Source organism: Lutra lutra, chromosome 3 (genome assembly GCF_902655055.1).
Source record: "Lutra lutra chromosome 3, mLutLut1.2, whole genome shotgun sequence".
Taxonomy (NCBI): Eukaryota; Metazoa; Chordata; class Mammalia; order Carnivora; family Mustelidae; genus Lutra; species Lutra lutra.
The window spans coordinates 55525108-55549903 of NC_062280.1; the positions used below are offsets into that span (position 1 = coordinate 55525108).

At 38.5% G+C, this 24796-nt stretch overlaps 1 protein-coding gene across 3 annotated transcripts in view; it reads right to left on the reverse strand.

Moving 5' to 3' along the window:
- Window positions 1-1761: 1761 nt before the first annotated feature.
- The window catches only part of CYTIP (cytohesin 1 interacting protein), a 73139-nt gene continuing 50104 nt past the window's right edge, over window positions 1762-24796 (reverse strand). For all 3 annotated transcript variants that reach the window (XM_047721802.1, XM_047721801.1, XM_047721800.1), the window contains 5 exons: window positions 19838-19940; window positions 19534-19627; window positions 16372-16441; window positions 6061-6127; window positions 1762-3472 (listed from right to left, as the gene is read on the reverse strand). In XM_047721802.1, coding sequence (XP_047577758.1) covers window positions 3015-3472; window positions 6061-6127; window positions 16372-16441; window positions 19534-19627; window positions 19838-19940 — 792 coding nt within the window. In that variant the 3' untranslated portion in view covers window positions 1762-3014. The remainder of the gene's footprint in view (window positions 3473-6060; window positions 6128-16371; window positions 16442-19533; window positions 19628-19837; window positions 19941-24796) is intronic.

Below are 24796 nucleotides of genomic sequence, written 5' to 3' on the forward strand. Positions count from 1 at the left end.
CCCGTTTGATTTCTTCAGTTCAAACTTGATTTTTAACACTGTTTACATGCAACTAAGATATAAAAGTACTATAAAATGGAAAGTGATAAATTAAAGATCATTTTAAAAAATAGAGTACCAACCTGTTTGACATGGGGGGGTGGTGTTCCTTTAGCCATAGGACAGAGTAATTCTCAATATGTTTGATTCGAATTTGGTTTATCAATGCCATACTACAAAAATGCATTTTCATGACCAATGTCAATTAATGAAATCCACCAATACCACATATTTAACAATTTCAGTTCAGCAAAAACAAAACACTTCACTTTTCAATTCTTTTCCCAGTAAGTTACATCAAAGTGAGTCATTGTGCATCAGAAGATTAGAGAAATAAAATCTTCTAAAGTCCCACCGAGGTCAGATAGTCTGAAAAGCTATGCTGTGAGAAATTTACCCACATTTCCACTAAACAATAGCTAGTTTTCTTATAACTTGTGAACACACAGAACATGACATACCCTTCCTTCCTGTACTTTGGTTAAAAACTGCTTTTCTTTTTTTCCAGAACATCTCAAACTCTTGACTTTAGTTCTTCTTAGTTCTAGTTCTAGTTCTTTGCTCTGTTCTTTCCCTGAACCTTTTTGGGTTTGATATTTACTGTAAGGAGGAAGAATTACACTATATTTAACACTTAAAACCAAGAGGAAAGCAAATAACCCATAATCTGCTTTCCCAGATGACTTGTGCAAGTTCTCACAACACTGATCTGTTGTGCAAGTATTTAAAGCCGTCTTTCCCTAAATAAACGGGATTCTTTCTTTCCCCCTGGATTTGGCAAAACGGGGTTAACAAGATATGTTGTATTCATGGAAGCAGATCTTTAACATGATAATTCTAGTCTACTGATGGGAAACAAGCAGTATCAGTCCAACCACAACTTGGACTTGCAAGCCTTTGTTGCAATACATAAATATATTGTTAACCATGAAGGTATTAATGTGCCTTTATTTGAAAACTTGCTTGTGGAGGCCAAGAGAAAGAGTCATTCTAAAAGTCTATTTGTCCTCTTATTTACCAAAGACAATCTTTATCCATGCAGTATCTACAATTGTATGCTGTAAGTATTCCATGAGGGGCAGGGCCTGGGAGGAAGTCCTGTGGAGATGACCACACAGAACCAGCAAAAGAGTAAACAGTATCTAGATAGACTGAGACTGGACCAGAGCCCAAAAGAACTGGCTTTCAATTTCAGTCCTGCCACTGCCCATGGGAACTTCTCTGAATTCCTCCTCCTTATCTGTATGGCTAACACCTGTCTAACAGAGTTGTTTCAGGGATCACATGGAAAGCGTCTTTAACTTACTAGGTGTTCAGTAAATTGTGGACAGCATTGTTATTTTTCCTGCAAAACAATGCACCCTTCTTTTCATATGAACGATTCCCTAGCTGAGCCCACTGGATAACTCAGAGTTCAAATAATTAATAGAAAGTAGGGTCTTTTTTTTTTTTTAAGATTTTATTTATTTATTTATTTATTTAACAGCGAGATCAATCACAAGTAGGCAGAGAGACAGGCAGAGAGAGGGGGAAGCAGGCTTCCCACTGAGCAGAGAGCCCAATGCGGGGCTCGTTCCCATGACCCTGAGCCAAAGGCAGAGGCTTAACCCACTGAGCCACCCAGGCGCCCCTAGAAAATAGGTTCCAATTAGAAATCTTTTTATATTTTATTTAATATTCATTTCTTACACTACAAGCTTCCTTACTTTCCCCTTTTTTTTCTTAAAATGACTCATTCTTTACTCAATTTATTTAAATGGGGTTACACTCAAAGTCACTTATCAAATGTCTCTATTTCTCCCAAACACACACACACACACACACACACACACACACACACACACACACAGCTTTAAATCAGTAAGGACTATTTATTACATTGTTGGCATTATCTACTCTAGAATATAGAGTAGTCATGAATATGACCAGAATGTAGAGCAGTCATGAGCTGCTGTATCACCAGAACAGAGAAATCATGGACTTGAATGGGTACTGAATAAAAATGTGATTGAAAGGCTGGAAGTATTGTGATACCAACATAACCAACAGACAAAAGCATGCCGAGGCAATAACTGTTTGGAATATATAATATAAGGTGAGGAATAATGTGAAAAAATCTACAGGAGAAAAATCCATTTCTTGGCTCTAATTTTTCAAATTACAGACATTTACTCAAAAAAAAAAATACAAAGCTATATGCAGGATCTTGAGAATTCTAGACTCCCCATCAACGTTTAGGCAGAACAAAAATTAAATTGAGTAAGAATGACATTCTCACCCATTTTGTCTAGGCTGTCTATCTAAAAGCCCTTATCATAATCTTGCTCAGCACCCATCTTAGACAACATGTTCCCATGGATCCCAAACCCTCATATTGAATCTTATACTTCCTGCTCTTTTTGTATCTTATACCTCCTCCTTTATTGTTGATGTGGATGTGAAAAAAAGCTAATGATCCTCTGGTTTATGATCCTTCACAGATGTAAACAGAAACATTCAAAATCACCTATTGTTAAGCCTCCCTGGAGGCTACTGATCTTAAACAAAGTTTTATGACATACAATGAACGTATGGAAGGTAATCCAAATAATTATATTCCTTCACTCTTTTATTTACCCTTGACTCTGAAATGTTCTCAATTTTCCACATAATCTAGAAAATAAATATTTACCTTTGCCTTCCCAGGCAACATTAGAATGAGCAGGAATGTCCATTAATTTGTTATTATTTTCCAATTTATTACTCAATTCCCTTACTTTCTGTTTATAACCTGAGCTTTTCTGGTTAAAAAAAAAAAAAAAGATTTAAGAAGCAAAACTTATGGTACAAAAATTTAAATAAAGGTCACATTGTCATAGTATGGTGTTTCAGTTTTGCAATCCATCTGCAATTTCCCACCAGGCTGAGTAGAGTTAGTCTAAACAAGTCTAAAGATATTTATGAAATAAGCTACTATGAAAGGTCAAGACAACCCATCAAAAGCGACTCTCTTCCTCTTCCACTGCACGGTGAAGGCCAGGGATGAATTTTAAGAGTTGTTTCCGGACACTTCCCCTTCTGTTTTTCCGGGGCAGGGTCCCAAACATGTTTGAGTAGTTGCCCTCCCACAAGGGTGACATGGACCCACTGCTGGCCGAACTAAAACTTCGGTCCCTCCTGGAAACAGACCTCTTCAGGAAATCGTCCCCATCCTTGGGGACAAAGCACTCATCATCTGTGCTTGTCTGTCGACTGAAGCCTCCCTTGCTTGAGTCCTCAGACACACACGTCTGGTAGCTGTCCTCGCTGTCCACTGTCATGGAGCTCAGACAGCTGCTCTCACTGGATAGTCGATTCCGGTCCAGGAGGGCTGAGCCCGACCCCGGCAGCATTCCAAACAAAACCGACTCATCTATGTCCATGTTTTCGAAACTTGAGCAGTTACCTGTGTCACCTAGAATGCAGAAAACAAAAGACTTCTGTGGAATGGATAGGAGCATCAACCTCTACCAGCAAATACACCAAAATTTCTCTTGAAAGGGTGCAAGAAAGAGTAAAGGTGAAAAATATTTTTCACTGAACTTCACCTGTATGAGTAAGGGACTCTTTATGAGGCCACTTGATAAACCTTAGAGTGGTGTTTCCCAAACCATTGTTCATGGACTAGCTTTCATGTAAAAGGGTTCCACAGTCACAGAAACAGTCATGCTGAATTAAAAAAATGTAAATAGATTCTTCACATAAGAACAGTCAACTCCTCTGATAGTATGCCAGTGTGACTTGTCAACCTCCAAAAGTATCATTTCTTAAACAGAAGTGACCCTGCAACCTTTCACTAAAGTCCTCACAGAAATGGCATTCTAAAGAATATACTGGGAAAAATATAAAAAATATAATATACTTAAGGGAATGACATAGACTTCCTCCATTAAATTCCTCTGATTTTCAGTTACTGAAATTTTTAAATAATTCTATAATTATCATAACATCACTCGAAGTATATGGGAAATACAGTTATAAAACCTGTACCTGTAGGCTGATTTAGAGAGAACTCAAAGGTGTTTACAACAGAGAGGATATCTTCCAGTCTCAATATTCCGTTTCTTCCTAGAATACTTTAATACTGAAATGCTCTGGAATGGTACAGTACCCAGAAAACAGCCCTGTCTTCAAATAAGTAACAATTTATCTGTAGAAGTTGAGTTTTACCTGCTTAGCTGAATTTTTTTTTTCTAATCAACCTTTCATAACCTGTATCTGGGCTCTCCAAACTCAAATTTTAATTGCACCACCAACATCCTATCCCTACCCCCACTTGCTTGGGCACTATCTGGCTGGTTTGCTACTTAAAGGAAGGGGAATATTTGTTATACCACCCTGAGAACAACATAGTTAGAAGGCGACTCTACTTCACGAAAAGTAATAGAAGATTGCACAATCAGAAATGGTTATACTTTGTGCTGATTATTTCTCTATTGTTGCTCTCCTTTGTCCTTGATTAGCAATACAAAAAGAGACTGATTTTCCACTTAATCTGCAAGGTTGAATACAGCCAGCTCTGCACTGACTAGCCAGAATGCTTTCCTTTTTTACTAATAAAACCTACCTTATTTCAATGGGTAACGAGTTGATGAATTGCTTTTGATCAGAAAGCAATTAAGAATCTCAAGCCCTGTATATTTATTCTAGAAAAAGTAAACTACAGAACTCCTTCAATTTCTCAAAAAAAAAAAAATGTGTACAACAATGGCTTTAATGAGGAGTCATTCCCCTTAATCTTGAACTAAAGACCTTCTCTATACAAGCTATTCCTATAGAACCCCAGGACTGCCTATACATTTTAGGCCAAACCCCATCTCCACTCCAGAATGTTCCAGAAGTGGGGGCAAAGTTTTCCCAAACACCCTCAAGTCTACAAAAATCCAGGAGTGGCTGGATTTTATACCTCTATCCTGCTAGGAAGTTTCAGATCCTCCCAAAAATCTACTAAGAATTTTTTAGCATATTAATTTAAAAACATACCAAAGAGAACTAACTTACATAGAAGTTTCATTTAAAAAACAAAATTTCTACACAAACCTCTAAGCCATACATTAGTGCCTAATTATGAATTAAATGTATCTTTTTTCATGTAAATAAATTATTACTTGAAACAAACATTCTAGGTTATAAATAAAGACTTTAGCTCAGTGGTATCTTGAGAAGGTAGAACCTACATTTCACACCCACATAGCTAGTGGTTTCAGTGAATTATTTGTACAAAAAAGTTCATTCCTCAGGTAACACCAGTCACATAGCAAATGTCAGATCAACAAAATTTTATTTTATTTTTTTAAGCAGGCTCCATTCCCAGTATGGAGACTGATGCAGGGCTCCAGCTCACGACCCTGAGATCAAGACCAGAGCCGAGATCAGGAGTCCAACACTCAACCGACTGACTGACCCAGGTGCTCCCAAATCAACAACATTTGAATTCAACCTTTCCCTTCAGAATTCACACAGTGGCAAGAGCCATGCCTTTACTGTTAGAATGATCATTGGTATTTCTGATGGGTTTACAGGCCAAGAAGCATTTCTCTGCATTCACATAACTTGTATAATATGAACAAATGATAGGAGCTCTACCCAAGACGCATGCTACCATTCCAGCCTCAACAATTTCTGAGAACTACACAACCTCGGAGCCACAAACATTCTCAGAAATTTAATTCATCTACAGCAGTAGTAGGAAAACCAGGCTATCATTCCTACCGCTCTTCTAAAACTCCAGGTACCTCTTGCATGTATGTGCATATATACAAGTGTGTGCAAGTTTTTGTGTGCATATGTGTTATATGTATGGAGGAGGGGATGTGACTTGACCTACTCACCCTCCAAAAACATAGGTCACTCCAAAGGTCAGGCCAAAAAACACAATCTAGTATTCTTGATCCATGTTAGACAATTTTTTCCTATAGTCATGATAATCTTGCAATAACTTAGAGGCAGAAATACCAAAAAGATGAATGTTAGTGTGGTTTCTGAACAGGAAATTACATTTACCATGAAGCAGACGCTGTTCCTGTAACTGCAGAGATCTGAACTCCACCCATTTTTTCTTCAAGGTTTGCTGATAAAAAAGAAAAAAAAAGTGTTAATAACTGGGAATCCCCATTGAAGATAACAATTTACTTCTAGATGATGAGATTTATCATATTTTTTTTCCTTTCTTTCTAACTAGTGTTAGAACTCCTCCCATTCATTGGAAGATTATTTTCTACATAAAAGGGAGATACTGGGAATACTACTTTCTCAGGAAATAATCTAGTAGTATCAAGTTAAAACAATAACATTGTTTCAATAGAAACAACAGACAAGAGAAACCATGACATTTATTTATTTGTATATTTTTAAAAATATTACAGAACCAGATTGTTTGGATTTGTGTCCATTTACTAGCTGTCGAGGCAAGGATCTACTCTCCAGGTTTCCCTCCCTCCCCATATATAAGATGAAGGCAATAACAGAATCGAAACCCTGGGACTGTACTGAGAATTCAGAGAGTTAGTAGATGTAAAATGTTCAGAACAGTGACTAGAGCTTAGTAAATTGTTCAGCAAATATCATCATACTGTAAGCCTGGGGCATTAAAGCTCTGTTTATTGCTACACACCTATGTATTTTTCACAGCAAAAAGGGGAAGCCAGCCTGTCTGAAAAGCTTCCTTAGTAGGCTAAACTTAGAACACTGATAAGCATTGTGACTTCTTAACTGCTTCCTTCCTCCGCTCCCCAGCACATGCAAGCAGTGGCCCAGGATGGTAATGAAGGGGCTGCTGTCACGGTCCAGACTGCTCACAAGGCCTGGCCCAGCCCATCAAAGGGGCTGAGGTGATGAGAGACAAAGCAACCAGGCAGAGGCCATCTGTCAAGGACACCTAGAGGCTCATTCTCCCTCCCACCTTTTGGCCTTTGCCCGGCCCCTTTCCCTGCCAACTCAGGTCCCCACAGCAAGCCCAACAGGCAGGCACAGCTCAGCTTTGCCTTTGCCTATGGACACTTCATCACACGGAAAGATAGCCCATTGGAAACAAGCACTCCTTTGTAAGAAGCAGTCTGGGAAAGGTAGATGCAAGCTAAAAAGGAAAAGTGGGAAAAAGTACATTTGGAAAGGGAAGACCGAAGGAAAAGAAAATCATACAATTTTAAGAATGTCATCAAATGCTTAAGGGAAGAATGGCTGGTTCCTCAGTTCAGGGGGGCTGAACAATCACAGGACGGGATTCTCCAAGCCTTGATCACGGTAACGTTTAGCGTCAATCTTTACGGTTACCTATATAATTTGCAAGCACTAAATCAAAGCCGTAAAATGCCTGACTTAGTTAATTGCTTGTTCTTTCTTCACTATAGGATAGTCAGTATGGCTATGAGACTGTTGGGCTCTCTGAGTCACAGCTCCTTTTATCTGTGCCAACTGTGGTCCTATGAAGGTCAGAGTTAAGGACCACAGAGAACAAACAGAACCAGCAAGGATCTAACCCCTTCCTTCTCTCTTAAAGGGGTCTTTCTCCTGCAAGAGAATAGAGTTCAGGAGAGGAACATAAAGATAGGTTGACAGTCAAAACTAAATATGGAGAGAGAAAGAAATTGTATTTTTGCACTAGCTATTCAGAAATACAAAGTCAGGCTTTGCCAGATAGCTATTTTTTGTGAAAATAAAGGTTTTTAAATATCTAATCTGTTGACTTGGCCCAGTCATCTAAGTACGTCATCACTTAAACCAAGAAAACACCAGTGTAAAGAGCAGATGTGCCAAAGTGACTAAGAGTTTTTAATCTCTCTCTCAGCTTCCCCATTTTCCTCACAATCTGTTTCTGCTTGTTATTAACATTACATTTGTTATTTGGACAAATGAGACCTCTCACCATTAGAAGAAAATTAAAGCATGTGGGAAATCTAACCATACCGGGCCCTATCACCTCATTGTACCTAGCTCAGAACTCAGAGCCTGGTATATAGCAAGTGCTCAGTAAATATTGGTTGAATGAATATATCAAAGAATGGCTTCCTGAAATAAAACTCAACTATCACAGATGGATATTTTGAGTTGGATATATTTCCAATGTTTTTAATATACATGAGACATATAGCTACACATTTCCATCTTTATTACTTTTACACTGCTTTCGTGGATAACATGCTGTTTAATTTTCCTATCAGTCCTACAAAATCCCAGATTAGAAAATAAAGGTGCGATGTAGGGCTATAAACCCAGTGAAAAGCAGAGCTAGATTTAAAAACAGCTCCTCTAGCTAGCACAGTGGACTTGCTGTTTTCATCTTAAACAACTGAATCATAGGTTATAAGAAAGGGAATCCCTGTAAACAGCTAAGAATGGACCCCCATTTCTAAAGAAGAGCTTGTGGCCTCTGGAGTCTTTAAAAGATGAATGCATACTTACACAGGACATACAAACTAAATGTCATCATGTGAAGGGGAAGCCAACTTGACCCTGGTTGCAGGTCAGATCCAGATATTTCTGGTTCAGGAGGTAAACTGGAAATCACATAATTTCAAGAATAGAAAAGGAAAAGAAATGCAAGAAGATAAGCAAGGATGAACCCAAAGATCTGCCAGAACTGGAGAAGCAGAAACGGGTAGCTAGGAATTTGGATCCTCAAGCAATCTATAGTTTAAATGCACTTATTTATCAGGGCACAGGACAGAGACAAGTTTCCTGTTTGAACCTTGGCTAAGCTCTACTACCATGAAGGCAGGGTGAGAAAAGCTGCTGATGGTGGCCATGGCTCATGTAGAGCTCGTGTCTGGAGAGGCAGGAGTACATAAATGCAGCCTATGACTTGAGCCAAACAGCACACGAATCCTCTAGAAAGGCAGGCTAGCTGCCAGACCTGGCTCTGGGTTGGGAGCCTTGAAAATGCAGGGTGGAGGCAACCCAAGTACAATATGGAGTAGAAGGCAAAGACCATCATGCATGGGAAATAAGCAATATGAATTCCGAATGGTATGAAAGACAACAAAATTGACAGTCAGTACATAGATTATCTCAAAAAAAGAAAGAAAGAAAGAAGAAAGAAAACAGAACAGTGTCCAAAGAAGACTTTAAAACAAAAATATTTATAATCCTTTGAGGAAGAAATGAGATTAATGTCAATCAGAACAAGAAACCTGAAGCAAAGAAATAAAGCAAGAACAGATAGACATGAAAAAGAATGATCTGAAGATAAAAAATGAATTATCTCTTAAAATTCATGGGAACAACTCATTCTATACAGAATAAAGACATTACTGAAGAACTCAACAAGAACATAAGAAAAAAGATAAAGTCATACAAAATATGAAAAAAATGGTTAGGAAACAAAGAAAATAAATCAAAAGACTCTAAAAATATCCCTAATAAGAATTCCAGAAGATAATTCAAGGAATGGTGAGGAATGTATATTCAAAGAGATCAAGCTGATAGCTTTCCAAAACTGAAGAAATTCACAAGTCCTTGGATTGAAAAGGTACTGCAATTTCTAAGCAGTATAAATTTAGAAGTGAATCTACACCTAATCATATTTCATTGTATTTTTTAGACCAGTAAGACAAAAGAACATCTTAAAAGTAACCAGAAACAGACAACAGAATGCCACAAATTGAAATACCAGTTTTTGAAAAGACTCAAAAATAGAAAATCCTCTAGTTGGACTTAACCAAGGGGGGGGGGGGGAGAGAGAGAAAGAGAGAGCTAGAAGGCATAAAAAGAAAAACACGAGAATAGAATTTTTTATCAAAACATAAAATAAATTTGAAAATTTTAAAAATTTAACAAAAATATTAATTCAAAAAACTGGCCCAAATAAAACAAAACAAACAAAGCAGAAAGCCTGAGATAGCTTATAATTAATAAAGAAACTGAAACAGTTTAGAAGAATTCCCACCAAAAAAGAACCCTAACCCCAGATGATTCAGATAGTTACAAGAATTCTACCAGAGAAGAAAAAGGGGAAGATTCTCCCCAGCTCATGTTGAGTCCAGTAAACATGATACATCCAAAACTAAAGAAAGATAGTTTGAGAAAAGAAAATTGCAGGCCATTCTACCTATAAAATAAAGTTACCTTCAAAAATCCAAAAGAAAATATTAGCAAATCAAATCTATAATTATATAAAAACAAGTATAAATTATGATCAGTTTCAATTATTCTAGAAATGCAAGGGTGGTTTTGCATTAGAAAATCTTTAAATGTCATTCACCATATTGACAGATATTTTTAAAATAAATAAGCAAGAATAACACATGCACAAAAAAGTGTCTGATAAAATTCAATACACAAACACTATAAAAACTACCAGGAAATTTAGTATGGAAGAGAGCATCTCAAATCTGAAAAGTATATTCATAGAGAGAGCTCATTCCTGATAGGAAAAAGCGGAAATTCCCTTTAAAATCAAAACAAAACAAGGACGCCTATAATTATAGTTTCTATCTATTCATCATTGTTTTGTAAGCCCTACCCAGTGGAGTGAAGAAAGAGAATTTTATGTCATCCTTAACAGTTATTATCTTCACAGAAAACCCCAAATAATCTACAGATAATTTGTTAGAAATTATATAGTTTAGAAATAGTTTGAATCCTATAATTTGAATAACAGCATAAAATTGGTTTTACAAATCTATACATCAACCTCAATCAAAACATTCATTGTTTTTGGGGCGCCTGGGTGGCTCAGTGGGTTAAAGCCTCTGCCTTCGGCTCAGGTCATGATCCCAGGGTCCTGGGATCGAGCCCCGCGTCAGGCTCTCTGCTCTGCGGGGAGCCTGCTTCCTCCCCTCTCTCTCTGCCTGCCTCTCTGCCTGCTTGTGATCTCTCTCTCTGTCAAATTAAAAAAAAAAAAAAATTAAAAAAAAAAAAACATTCATTGTTTTTATGAAGAAACTATAGTATGAACAAAAATCATGAGTAGAAAGGAATACATCTAGTGAGAAATGTATAGGATCTATTTGCATAAAAGTATAACACTTTATTGAAAGACATAAAAAATTAAAAATGGTTAAAATTATGAAAACTTTTCCTCTAAGATCAGGAAGAAGACAAGGATGTCCACTTTCACCACTTTTATTCAGCATAGTACTAGAAGTTCTAGCCACAGCAATCAGCCAAGAAAAAGAAATAAAAGGAATCCAGATTGATTAAGGAGAAAGTAAAACTGTCAATTTTTGTAGATGATGTGATACTATATATAGAAAACCATAAAGAATACAACCAAAAAACTAATAAATAAACTTAGTAAATTTGCAGGATACAAAATTAAAGTACAGAAATCTATTGCATTTGTATACACTGATAATGAAGTAGCAGAAAAAGAAATTAAGAAGAAAATCACATTTATAAGTGCGCCAAAAAATATAAAATATCTAGGAAAAACTTTAACCAAGGAGGTGAAAAGATCTGTACTCTGAGAAATTTAAGACACTGATGAAAGAAACTGAAGACAACACAAACAAATGGAAAGATATACCATGCCCATGGTCTGGAAGGATTAATATTATTAAAATGTCCATACTACCCAAAGAAATTTACAGAGTCAATGTAATCCCTGTCAAAATCCAAGTGGTATTTTTTTACAGAACTAGAGCAAATAATCCTAAAATTTGTATGAAACCATAAAAGACCCCAAATGGACAAAACAGTCTTGAGAAAGAACAATGAAACTGGAGGTGTTACAATCTCAGATTTCAAGATATACTACAAAGCCAAAGTAATCAAAACAGTTTGGTACTGGCACAAAAATTGATACATAGATCAATGAATAGGGATAGAAGTCCCAGAAACAAACCCACTTTAATGGATAATCAATCTATGACAAGGGAGTTAAAAATATATAATGAAGGAAAAACATTCTTTTCATTAATTGGGAATACTGGGCAGCTACATGCAAAAGTATGAAACTGGACTGCTTTCTTACACCATACACAAAAATAAATTCAAAATAGATTAAAGACCTAAATGTGAGACATGAAACCATACAACTCCTAAAAAGAAAACATAGGCAGCAATTTCTTGGACATTGGTCTTAAAAACTATTTTTGGATATGTCTCCTCAGGCAAGGGAAACAAAAGTAAAAATAAACTATAGGACGACAACAAAATTAAAAGTTTTGCACATCACTGAAGCAAAAAGGAACCTATGGAATGGGAGAAGATATGTGCAAATAATATATTCAATAAAGGATTAATATCCAAACTATATACCACTCAACATCAGAACCCCCACATAATCTCATTTAAAATGGGCAGAGAACCTAAATAGGCATTTTTCCAAAGAAGACATGAAAAGACATTCAACATCACCAATCATCAGGGAAATGTAAATCACAACCACATTAAGATATACCTAATACCTGTCAGAATAGCTAGCATCAAAAACAAGAAATATCAAGTGTTGGCAAGAATGTGGAGGAAAAAATACTCATGCACTATTGGTGGGAATGCAAACTGATGCAGCCACTGTGGAAAACAGTATGGAGTTTCCTCAAAAAATTAAAAATAGAAATACCATATGATCTAATAATTTCACTATTGAGTTTTTATCCAAAGAAAACAGAAACACTAATTTAAAAGGATATATGCACTCCTAAGTTTATTGTAGCACTTAAAAATATAACCAAGGTATATAAGCAACCTAAGTGTCCATCAGTAGAGGAAGGGATAAAGATGTGGTATACATACACAATGGAATATTCCTCAACCATAAATAGGAATAAAATCTTGCCATTTGTGACAACAGGAATGGGCCTCCAGGGTATTATGCTAAGTGAAATAAGTCAGAGAAAGACAAATGCCATATGATTTCACTTTCATGTGGAATGCAAAAACAAAACAAAACAAAAAAACAACCCCCAGTCAAACAAACACAAAAAGCAGAAACAGATTCATGATTAGAGAGAACTGCTGGTTGCTGGAAGGGGAAGGCAGTGGGGGCATGGGCAAAAAAAAAAAAAAAAGATGGTGAGATCATCTATCACTAAGAAAACACAATACTATAGAGATGTTAAGTCTTCAAACTGAGCTAGCTATACAAAATGTAGTATCAATCAAAATTCCAAAATTTATTTATAGAACTTGATAATCTGATTCTAAAATTTATATAGATGATCAAAAGAATTAAGAATAACCTGGAGGGTTTGTTCAACCAATATACCAATATTTATTAGAAAGGTATAATAACTGAGTTTAAGAGAAACAATGGATCAGAATATGGAGCCTATAACAAAATCCATGCATATATGAAACTTGCTTAAAAACAAAAACTTCGCTGCAGGTCATTTTGGAGGAAAAGAAGGACTAAAAGAAATGGTACTAGGAGAACTGAGTATTGATATGGAAATTAAAGAAAATTAGAATCCTCTCATACCACACATACAAATCAATTCTGGATGAATCCAGGACTTAGGTGTAAAAAGGAAAAACCCTAAAACTTTTGGAAGAAAATATAGAACATGCAGATTACCTACAAAGGATAAACAATAAAATCTCTTCCATAAGCAAAAATATCAGAGGCACAATACATTTAAAAGGCTAAGGAGGCAAACATCAACTGAGAATAATTCAATCACCTAATAAAACTCTCCTTCAACATTAGCAGTGAAAGATTTGTCTGGACAAAGAAAGCCCTGCTTATCCTTGCAAGAAGTACTACAGCAAAAAAGAAAGTAAACCCAGAGGGAAGGAACAGAAAACAGCAAGCACGTCAATTCAATTCATTAGCATATGTGTTCACTATAAGCTACTCAGAACAAAAATACATAGTTTTCCATTCTAAAAATTGATAAAATTCTCCAAAGTAAAGCAATAATAGGAAAGATGGGGCCTTAAGATGAACATTTAAATATGTTAATGTCTTCATGATGTTCTGGGCAAGGACGGGTATATTGAAAAATGTATACTTCATTTGAAAAAATTGGTAGCTACGAATTTTAAAATTTCCAGAGAAAACACTGAAGGAGCAGAAATTGCTTAGAAACATGAAATGTGTTTTTTGTAGGATGCTTTATTCCACAAAATGTAGACTTATTGCTCAGTTATGTTTTAAATAACCCCACCAGTTTATTTTGTACATTTCTTTCCTTTTTCCATGAGAAGGTAAAAAAGCCAGGTTTACTTAAAAAAAAAAAAAAGATCCTCACTAATACTGTCTTTTTTTGTAAAAACAAATACAGTTTTGACAGTTTTAAAACATATCTGTAATACGAAGCCCTGTTTATTCCATACAAAAATTAAATGATAAAATGTTAGAGGCATTCCCTTTAAAGTCAAGAATAAGATTATCACTATTTGCAGGAATCCTGATTAATGTTGTAAGAGAATAAAAATAAATTATATAGTTGACCCTTCAATAATACAGGGGTTTGGGGTGCTGACCCCTGCCCCATCAAAAATCCATCTATAACTTTGCCTCCCTAAAAACTTCATTAATATAGCCTAGGGTTGACTGGAAGCCTTACCGATAACATAAACAGTTGATTAACACTGATTTTTTTTTATGTTATATTATATACTGTATTCCTACAAGAAAGTAAGCTAAAGAAAAGAAAATATTTTTAAACAAATCACAAGGAAGAGAAAATACATTTGCAATGTCAGACCTCATGTATAAAAGAGCAAAAACTTCATATGAGTGGACCCAAGCGTTCAAACCTGTGCTGTTCAAGAATCAACTGTAGTTGAATAACCAGGGCTAAAGGGGCAAAACTTTCAGTATCTGCAGATATTATGCCTCTATGAAAAAATCTAAGGGAATCTACAAACACTGGAATAAAGAGAGTTCAGCAAGACTATTGGATTTAAAAATTTACACAAAAATTAATAGCAACAAATTAAGAGATCTTTGAAAATTAAAAAATCATGTTTATTGTAGCAAGAAAACTTAGAAGACACCTAAGAATAAACATAATAAAAGCTACATAAAAGTGTATAAAGAAAAGATAAAATGTTTTTGAAGTGCATAAAAGACCTCAATTAAGAGGTCAGGATCCTGTGTTTGAAGTAGGAAAGGTGAAAACCATAAAAGCATCAACTGAGGGGCGCCTGGGTGGCTCAGTGGGTTAAGCCGCTGCCTTCGGCTCAGGTCATGATCTCAGGGTCCTGGGATCGAGTCCCACATCGGGCTCTCTGCTCAGCAAGAAGCCTGCTTCCCTCTCTCCCTCTCTCTCTCTCTGCCTTCCTCTCCGTCTACTTGTGATCTCTCTCTGTCAAATAAATAAATAAAAATCTTTAAAAAAAAAAAGCATCAACTGATATTTATTCTATAAATATCAATTCCTATCATACTCTGAACAGAGGAAACTTTCAAGGAATTTTACAAATTAATTCAAAATATCCCAAGGACAAGTAAAATGACAAGAGTATAAAATCAGTGTTGACGCAGAAGGAAACAGGGCTCATCGATGAACTAGGTATGAGGGGTGGAAGAATACAAGATAAAAGATGAACATAGTAACTCTACCCTCATGGGCTCAATAATTAAGAAGTACGTACTTCATATAGAAAATTCATAAATGCCAACTATTGCAAAATGCAGTCCAACTGAGCAGCCTGCCTGTAAGCCCTGGGGTCTCTGCTCAGCCTGGCCACCTCAGTGCCACGCAGCGGCGATCTCTGGGAGAAAGAGGTCATGGAGTCTGCAGGATCGTGATTCAAAGGCACAGGAATGAGGGTCTGCACTCCACAGCCTGGCAGAGCCTCACCAGTCTAGCAAACCGAGATTTTCAAGACCCTCAAAGAGCCTTCCCAGGGAATTTTCTCTGAACTCTCTGCATTGTGTACTACCTCCCGGAAACTTCATTTTTTCCACTTTGAAGCTGATTGCGTGTTTGCCCATGAAAGTCGATTCAAGGACAGCCAAGGGAGAAGAGGGAGATGAGTTTTGTAAGAAGAATGAAGTAGGGCAGAAGGACCCAGAAGAGGACAATGGAAAAGCAAAGCTTCCAGGCCCTCCCGCACACAAGCAGCACTTGGAGAAAGCAAGGAAAAACCAGCAACTCCTCCTTTGTTCCCCCGCCCCCCAAAATGTAAATCAAGAGAGATCACAGGTGCATTAGTGAAAAGTTCTTGAAGTGATGTGCCTTCCTGTTGCCTTCCTGAGCCTCCTAGAAACACAGAAGGAGGAAGGAAGAAAGTGATTTGCCCTGGTTTGTGGAATTGAATATTCCTGTAATGGTCATTGTGTGGCTCTTGATAATTTAGCAGTTTAGACTCATCATGACATTTCATCTTCAAGGGCTGTTTCAATCCCTCAAATACATTTTTATTCTACCACTCACACATTCAAGGGTGGAAAGTGTGTCTCACTGTGTTAAATTAAATTACCTTTAAAACTTGCAGCTTTGCTTCAAGCTCTGCTCTTTTGAGAATCATTGTTCCATTAAGAGTCTCTATCCTGTTTTAAGAAAAAAAAAGGGGGGGGTGGGGGACAGGAGCAGCATGAGTGATCCTTTCAAACAAGTAGCATCCTTATGAAGTACTACACTTGGAGAGCAGACTGTACTTTAAAAAGCAGCATAAATGTTATAATCCCCACGGCACTTCAAGTATCTGGACCTAGGCTGAATCTTCTGACAATAGGCAGGGAAAGGAAATAACAAAATAAAACAAAACAAAACAAAAAAGACAAAACAAAAATCCCCTGGAGAGGGTGGTTGAAAGAAAAGATGTTGGCTAACTTGTAAACTATAGCTTGTTTTATAGACGCCACTACATGGCAATGACTACTGGTCTCTACTGGAATTTATCCTTATGGGCTCTGGCTGAATCACCTATTTTATTCAGTGAATGCTTCCCGGGCATCTACCATGTGCCAGACTTTAGACCCCATGCTAAGCATGAGGGATCCAGCAACGAAAACAACATATAATAGGGATCTGCAAACAGTATAATCATCATGCCATTTCTTGGAAAAGGGAAAAAGTTCCTTCTTTCCTAGGATTCTAAGAAACTGTACCTCTGTAAATTGTCTTAATTTGTCAACTAGAACAAACAAAGCCAGAACCACTATGAGATAATAACCTTCGTATCATTCTCATATCTCAGAACCTTTTAAGTTTATAAACTTCAATCTCAGAATTTTCAGTTTAAAGGTGTTCGTTTCTCCCTACACCAAATGTCTTTCTAAAAATAAAAAGACTTGTTCTATCCTGACTGATTTGATTTATTTTGTGGGCTCATGCTGACACCTTTATTTTGACTATTAAGTCAGCAATCTGAATAAGATAACAAATTCCATGTGTGAGTCACACACCTAGGCATTTTTATTTTTTATTTTTTTTTTTTATTTATTTATTTGTGATAGAGAGAGAGAGAGAGAATGAGCCAGGCAGACAGAGTGGTAGGCAGAGGCAGAGGGAGAAGCAGGCTCCCCGCCGAGCAAGGAGCCTGATGTGGGACTCGATCCCAGGACGCTGGGATCATGACCTGAGCCGAAGGCAGCTGCCCAACCAACTGAGCCACCCAGGCGTCCCCACCTAGGCATTTTTAAAATAATGGCTCAAATTCCTTCTGATAAGTAAGCTGTAAATATTATATTAAGATGCAGAAATTTTCAAGTCATGATAAAACAATAGCATGAAATACCAAGACCTGTTTTTCTCTGTTTCTTTTATAACATCATTCCCAAGATAGTGAGATGATAATGCAAGCCAGGATTTTGTCTGCTTTCTCATGAGGGTGGTCTTGTCTCTGGGCACTAGAGAGGATCCTGTGAATCTGTTTCAATAGGACTCTTACTGCCCATCTGACCCACCCAAGCAACAGATGTCTATGCGCAGAGCCACAGACACACCTTGGTTGTTCTCTTCAGTATTTAGACAGATGTCTCTCGCTTTCCTGATCCCTGGATCTCCATTCGTCTCCATCCATTATTCCTTAATTATATCCCTGCATTCTGCCCACTTCACCCATTTGGAACGTAGCTTTCTGACTCTAACTGCACCTTTTCGCTTTGGATTCTGCATGGCTCCAACCTCACGGATTCATTTTTCTGGAGGAGAGAGCACACCCATCCTCCACCCTGAACTCACAAGATCCAGAGTTGGACTAAGTCCTCTACCATCAGGAGTCATCTTCCAAAACTACTCCCACGCACACCCAGAGCATCTCTGAAGTTTTAGATGAGGATCACTGAAGAGCATCCCGCAGATTTTCTACGGGCAGCTTGCAAGGAGCAACTGTGGGGCAGCTGAAGAGAATGGATCCTGGCATCCAGAGCAGGTGGTCACATCCTAGCCCAGTCACTTACTAGATCACTGATCTCCACTCTACCTAATTTAAGCTTCAGTCACTTTCTCTATAAATAGAAATAAAATTAACCTCACAAGGTAGCTGAGAAGAATGAAGGAGGTAATGCAAGACCCACCTTAGGCAGAATAAATCCTAAACTACTTGGCCCGACAAGACCCATGTTCTCCTCCCTGCCTTCATCTCTTACACTCTCCCTAATCTACCAACCACCCATCACACTGGTTGTCTCTCTCTCTCTTAGACATGCCAAGCCCATTTTGAGAGTTCAGAGACCTCCCTCTTGGCCTGAAACACTTTCAGCAGGAGTTCACATGACCATCCTTTCACTTTCCTTAAGTTTCAGATCAGATTTCCTCTCCTCAGATAAGATCCCCTTCAACACCTAAACTACACAGCAGTCCTCTTACTCAGTATTCTATCCCATTCCTTATTTTACTTTCTTAACAGCAGTTATCATAATTGAAATATGAAGATTACTTCTTCTGGAGGCTTTCCTTGTCCATCTCCTCCCACAATCAATAAAGCAGGACAAGAGTTTTTGCCCATGTCTCTCCTAAGCCTATCGCAAAGCTGGGAACATAGTATTTGTTCAATAAATATCACTTAAATGACTGAGCAAATTCCATCTTTCTACTAATTACTGAAGTCTTACTAGATTCTAAGGATGGTATGGTGGAAAAGTCTGTCAAATCTCTAGTTGAGGAGGCCACTCTCCTATTAGTAAGTCTGGAATATTAGTAGGTGTGAATGTGTGTATTCCAGGGCAGAAAGGATTGAGTAGACTTTTTCCTTCCTTCCAAATGGGACACTAGAAAAGAAAAACAATGGGCTTGTGGTATCAGAATAAAAACTTCAGCCCTTCTGACCTTTCATTTGTTCTAACCACAAGATTGTATCAACCATGGAAATTGGACCAGTTCCTCTCTGACCAAAGAGAATGTGTGCCAGTTTCATTGAATCTGACATAAAAAAAAAATTTTCTAAATGCTATCCCTCCCACACAGACGTTTGAGCTATTGATGTCCTCTGACTTCAGATGTTGACAGTATGTTCAAATTTGAGGAAACCTTGAGAAACAAAAGGAACTGATAAAGAATGTCTGTACCCAGTCCCAAAGCTATGGTGCATGGCCTCCCTTCTTGTGATCCTGAACAAAAGCCTATTCATTCACTCAACAGGCATTATGAGAGACCGTAACATTTTTGAAGCCCCTACAGGAAGCAGATGTATAGTTACGTTAGCAGGTTTCCAGAAGATCTGATCAGGTCAACAACTTGTTTGTGGGTAAAGCCTTCTGTGTTCACGCCATTGATATTTGCAAGGACATCACCTGGGAGATGCCAAGAAAAGTGAGTTGTTAGAGCAGTTGCTTAAATAACCCCTACTGACATCCAAATAAAACAAAAAAAGCAAGCCCCAAACCCTAGCAACATAAAGGAGTGAAGAAAATTCGCAGCAGCAATCATATCCCAACCTTTGACATCATAAAATTTTTCTTGCCATTTAAATAATTCCTAACACGAGCAAAATTACAAATTACCAGTCTGCAGGCCTGCATAGTGTGCCGGGCTGTCCTCCTGGATTTTGCAAATCAGAGTGCACATCTCTGAGGAGCACGAGTTCTGGTTCTGGAGCCTGTAAGTCTGTAAAAATTAAAGTGATACTTAATTACTATTCAAAACTCAAAATCTATGTGTCAAAAAATAAAATGGTATTAATTACCTTAAGCAGTATAGTAGGTAAGTACCAAGAACAATTTGGAAAGTCTTTCTTGAATATGAACTGAATCAAAAACACCAAACTTGAAATTCTATAGTGCAATCTGTAACCAGCCCCATCCATTAAAAAGAGGGGGGGGGGGATGGGCACTTGGGTGCCTCAGTCAGTTAAACATCTGCCTTCGGCTTTGGTCCTGATCCCAGAATCCCAGGATCCAGCCCCATGGGGCTCCCTACTCCGCAGGGAGTGTGCTTCTGCCTCTCCTTCTGCCTGACACTCCCCCACGCCACTCATGATCACTCTGATTCAAGATTATGTATGTTCAAGCCTAAAAGACCACCCGATGCTCTCATTATTATATATCTATTAACAAAAATCAGATTTTGGGGAACCTGGGTGGCTCAGTCATTAAGCGTCTGCCTTCGGCTCAAGGGCTCAGGTCATGATCCCAGAGTTCTAGGATCGACCCCCACAAGGAGCCTGTTTCTCCCTCTGCTTGCCTCTCCCCCTGCTTGTGCTCACGCTCTCTGTCTGTCAAATAAATAAATTAAAATCTTACAAAAAGAAAAATCAGGTTTTTTATTTCCCAACGGGATAAAACAATAGTAGCCAAAAGCAAAGAGAAAAATCTCTGTGTATTTCTCCCAAGCTAAAGCGCTCATTACAGCAGCATATGGAACACTGCACATCCAGGAAGGGAGATATGCCAACAATAATTATTTTAAATCAGAGCTCTGCAAATAATGACAATCTGCCCTGCATTTTTTCAAAAGTACTATAATTGACGCGATTACCTTCTTGTCTAAGTGCTTTCTGCTATGCCTGCCCTGAATACTCACCGATTCATTAGCCCCCCAACCAGATTAGAAAAACTTATGCTTCATCTCTTGCCTCAGTTTGGCAAAAGCAGCTTGTTTTTGTTTTTGTTTTTGTGTCTAAGTGTACCAAGAACACTGCATAAATATTGCTAGATAGAGTGACTCAATGACCTATAACAAACATATTTGCCTTTTTCACACATTTAAGTTATAAAGCCTCGTTCCACTGAGAATCAAAATCAGCACCTGAGTGAAGTAATGTGATTCCTAAAATTAAACCACATTACAGCACCACTTCCTTGTGGAGAAGTTAATGACTGATGTTCGTTCCTTCTTATTATACATACAGGCTCCAGAACCAGAAGTCAATCATATGCAAGCAACTCCTAGAAACTTGATTTTGTTAACATCTAAGGAATTTCTATTCTCTCTGCAAGGCATGTTGAATCCCCATATCGTAAAGGTAGACAGGACCTTTTAAAGATCAGTTAATATACTTCCCATCTATGGCAGAGACCTCTTAAACAGCTTTTCTGCCAGGAAGTGTTCTTGCTAGAGCCTGGACACTTCCAGGAATGGAAAGGTGATCCGGTTCATGGGGTACATGGGCCAAAGCTCTAACAGTCACTCCTTTGGGAAACCACTGTTATAGCAATTCTTGTTAGCAGTGAGCATCTACCCTCCAGGTCCAGTGACAAAATGAGTAGAGGGAGGGCAAATGTGTTGATTTACACAGTTGGCTTATATGTTTGCTGTAAGGTTTTACAGGTGAGATAAACACGACACCAGGCGAGGTAGGCACAAGGCACGATTTATTAAAGGTGCCCTCGGGCGAGGTTCCCCGACTCGGAAGAGGAGAGTCGGGGAAGTCGCACCAGGAGGGTGTCGAGTGGGTCTTTTATCTGGGTTAAGACAGGGAATAGGTTCTCACAGCCATATAAGGTATGGTATTCGGGGATTGGAGGGTTGGGGGAGTCCTGATGTTCCGGTTTCTTGCGTAGATATTGGGTTACTTGTGGAGACGTGACCTGGGCATACATCCTTATGGTGGGAGAGTCAAGGGTTAGGAAAGTGGGGGAGGGGCCTGGAAGATAGCGGCCCTGTGGTCATTTCTATTGTTTCTCCTGCATTCCTGGAGCCACCGACCCAACATTTGCAACCAGTCTAAAATGTGTGGGTTGGGGATGGAGAAGAAAAAGCAGAGCACCCAATGTTATGGGTAGAAATAATTTCCCTCTCTCTCACCCGGTCTTCTGGGTCCCATTTTTAGAAGCCAGTGACATAACAATCGCCTGCATTTCTTAGAGATACAAAAGTCACACTGCACTCCCTCAGACCCAGTGACCTTCATGCAACGTCTGCCATTGGCTGATCTACTGGTACTGGGCACATTACTCAGTAATTTCTAAGACGTGTTATTTCATTGAAACTCCTAAACACCCCACAAGGCAGCACTGAGAGAGTATGAACTTGATATGTGGGAATCTGATGTTTGTCTGCTACCATACCATGCGATTCTCATTAGCAGTATAAACCTAGCACCCATGGAAATTCAAAGAGGAGGTGGACTTGTTTCTTTTCCAACATGCTCTTCACTTGGGAGACCAGGACCCAAATACATGTTAACAGTGGGCACTCAATAGGAGTACTTATGGCTCTATCCGGTCTTCCAAAGGTTCCCAGGGCATTTCCCCCATTTGGAGACAACTGCAAATCTGAGGACTGCTAAAGACTAGATTAGGGGGCAGAGCTGGTAATGGAAAGCACACACTAAATGGGAATTGGCACAGGAGAAGGTTCCTGATTCCCTGGCACATGATGCAATTCTGAAGTGAAATCATCAGCTCAGTGTTGACCTACAAAGGTTCAAGGTGCTGCAGCCTGCTGTCCACTATGGACAGTTTTGACTCTTGCTTCATGTAGAGTCCGCATTCGTGGTATGGGGGAGAAACACAGGGAAACAGTGACATATATCACAGAAGAATGAGAAAAAAGATCCCCATTTGTCATGCTAAATAGAATACGTGAGTGGTCATTGATCCTGTCGCCAGTAGCAACTGCTACACATCCTGTGGATAATTCTCATTTAAAAAGAAGCAGTCACAAAGAGCGCCACATCTCTCCAATGGAAAAGGAGTGATCCATGTGAATGGGGAATAAGTGAGAGTACTATGCTTCTAAACCCGGAGAGAAAAATTACAGATTACACCAAATTTAAAAGTAGAATAGTTCAGAAAGTAGAAAGTAGGGCGCCTAGGTGGCTCAGTGTGTTCAGCCTCTGCCTTCAGCTCAGGTCATGATCTTAGTCAGGGTCCTGGGATCGGGCCCTGCATCGGGCTCTCTGCTCAGCAGGGAGCCTGCTTCCCCCCCCTCTCTCTGCCTGCATCTCTGCCTACTTGTGATCTCTCTCTGTCAAATAAATAAATAAAATCTTAAAAAAAAAAAAAAGGAAAAGAAAAGAAAGTAGAAAGTATCTTTCTTCCTCTTGCAGCCTTCTCCCTACTCATTCTGTTTCTTTATTCAGAACGCATATTTTACTTGGCTGTTTCCTGTTCCTCATCTTCAAATACACACCGACTTTCCAATTTGGGGGTTGATACTCAGTCACAAAAATTTTCTGAAAGCAGCATCAAAGCTAAGACCTAAAAGCTGATATGCAGTGTAAAAGTATGATTATGCAAAAGACATCTAAAAGAAATGCAAAAGATGGAAGAAAAAAAAATAATATTTAAGCTATTACTGTTGCACTTAGTTGGATCAGGTTTCATGTGACCTGATTCACCATCTTTACAAACATAGCCATGAAAGAGCAGAGAGCAAATGAGAAAATGAAATTCTTAGACTATTAGAAAGAGAAACCTGGGGCGCCTGGGTGGCTCAGTGGGTTGAGGCCTCTGCCTTCGTTTTTGGCTCAGGTCATGATCCCAGGGTCCTGGGATTGAGCCCCGCATCAGGCTCTCTGCTCAGCAGGGAGCCTGCTTCCTCCTCTCTCTCTGCCTGCCTCTCTGCCTGCTTGTGATCTCTCTGTCAAATAAATAAATAAAAATCTTTAAAAAAAAAAAGAAAAAGAAAGAGAAACCTATAAAGACTCTTGGAAACATCCTAGAGCATGAGACAACATGCAAGTAAACCCAACTTTTCTAAAATGTTTCAAATAATAATTGTAAGGTGTTGTCATTAAGAAAAAACTCCAGGGGCACATGGGTTGCTCAGTCGGTTAAGCCTCTGGCTCTTGGTTTCAGCTTGGTCATGATCTCAGGGTTGTGAGATTGAGCCCCACATGGGGCTCCACACAGCATGGAGTCTGCTTGGGAGTCTCACTCCCTCTCCCTCTACCCTTCTTCCTGTTCACGCACACACACACACTCTCTGTCTTTCTCTCTCTCAAAATAAATAAATCTTTAAAAAAAAACAAAAAGAAAAAAGTCCAAGTTTCTTCTGTATATCTGAGATGAAAGTTTTAGTATTTCAAATGTAACAGGATATAGATATGAATACATGCAGCCTCATACACACAAATTTACATGCTTTCAAGTATTTCTTGAATACAGAAGTATAGATTTAAAATCTCATATACAGTATAAAAATGATGATGCAAAACATATCTGAAATGCAAATATATAAAAATGCACATCCGGGAGCACCTGGGTGGCTCAGTGGGTTAAGCCTCTGCCTTAAGCCTGGGGTCATGATCTCAGGGTCCTGGGATCGAGTCCCATGTTGGGCTCTCTGCTCAACAGGAAGCCGGCTTCCCCCTCTCTCGCTGCCTGCCTCTCTGCCTGCCTGTGGTCTCTCTCTCTCTCTCTCTCTGTCAAATAAATAAATAAAATCCTTTTTAAAAAAATGCACATTTGTAAAGAGTCTTTCACTTTCTCATTTGAGACATGGTGGATACCAAGCATTTCTAATCGGTAGACTTACAAGAAAACTAAAGCAACTGAGAACAAGGAGGTGAGCATGTC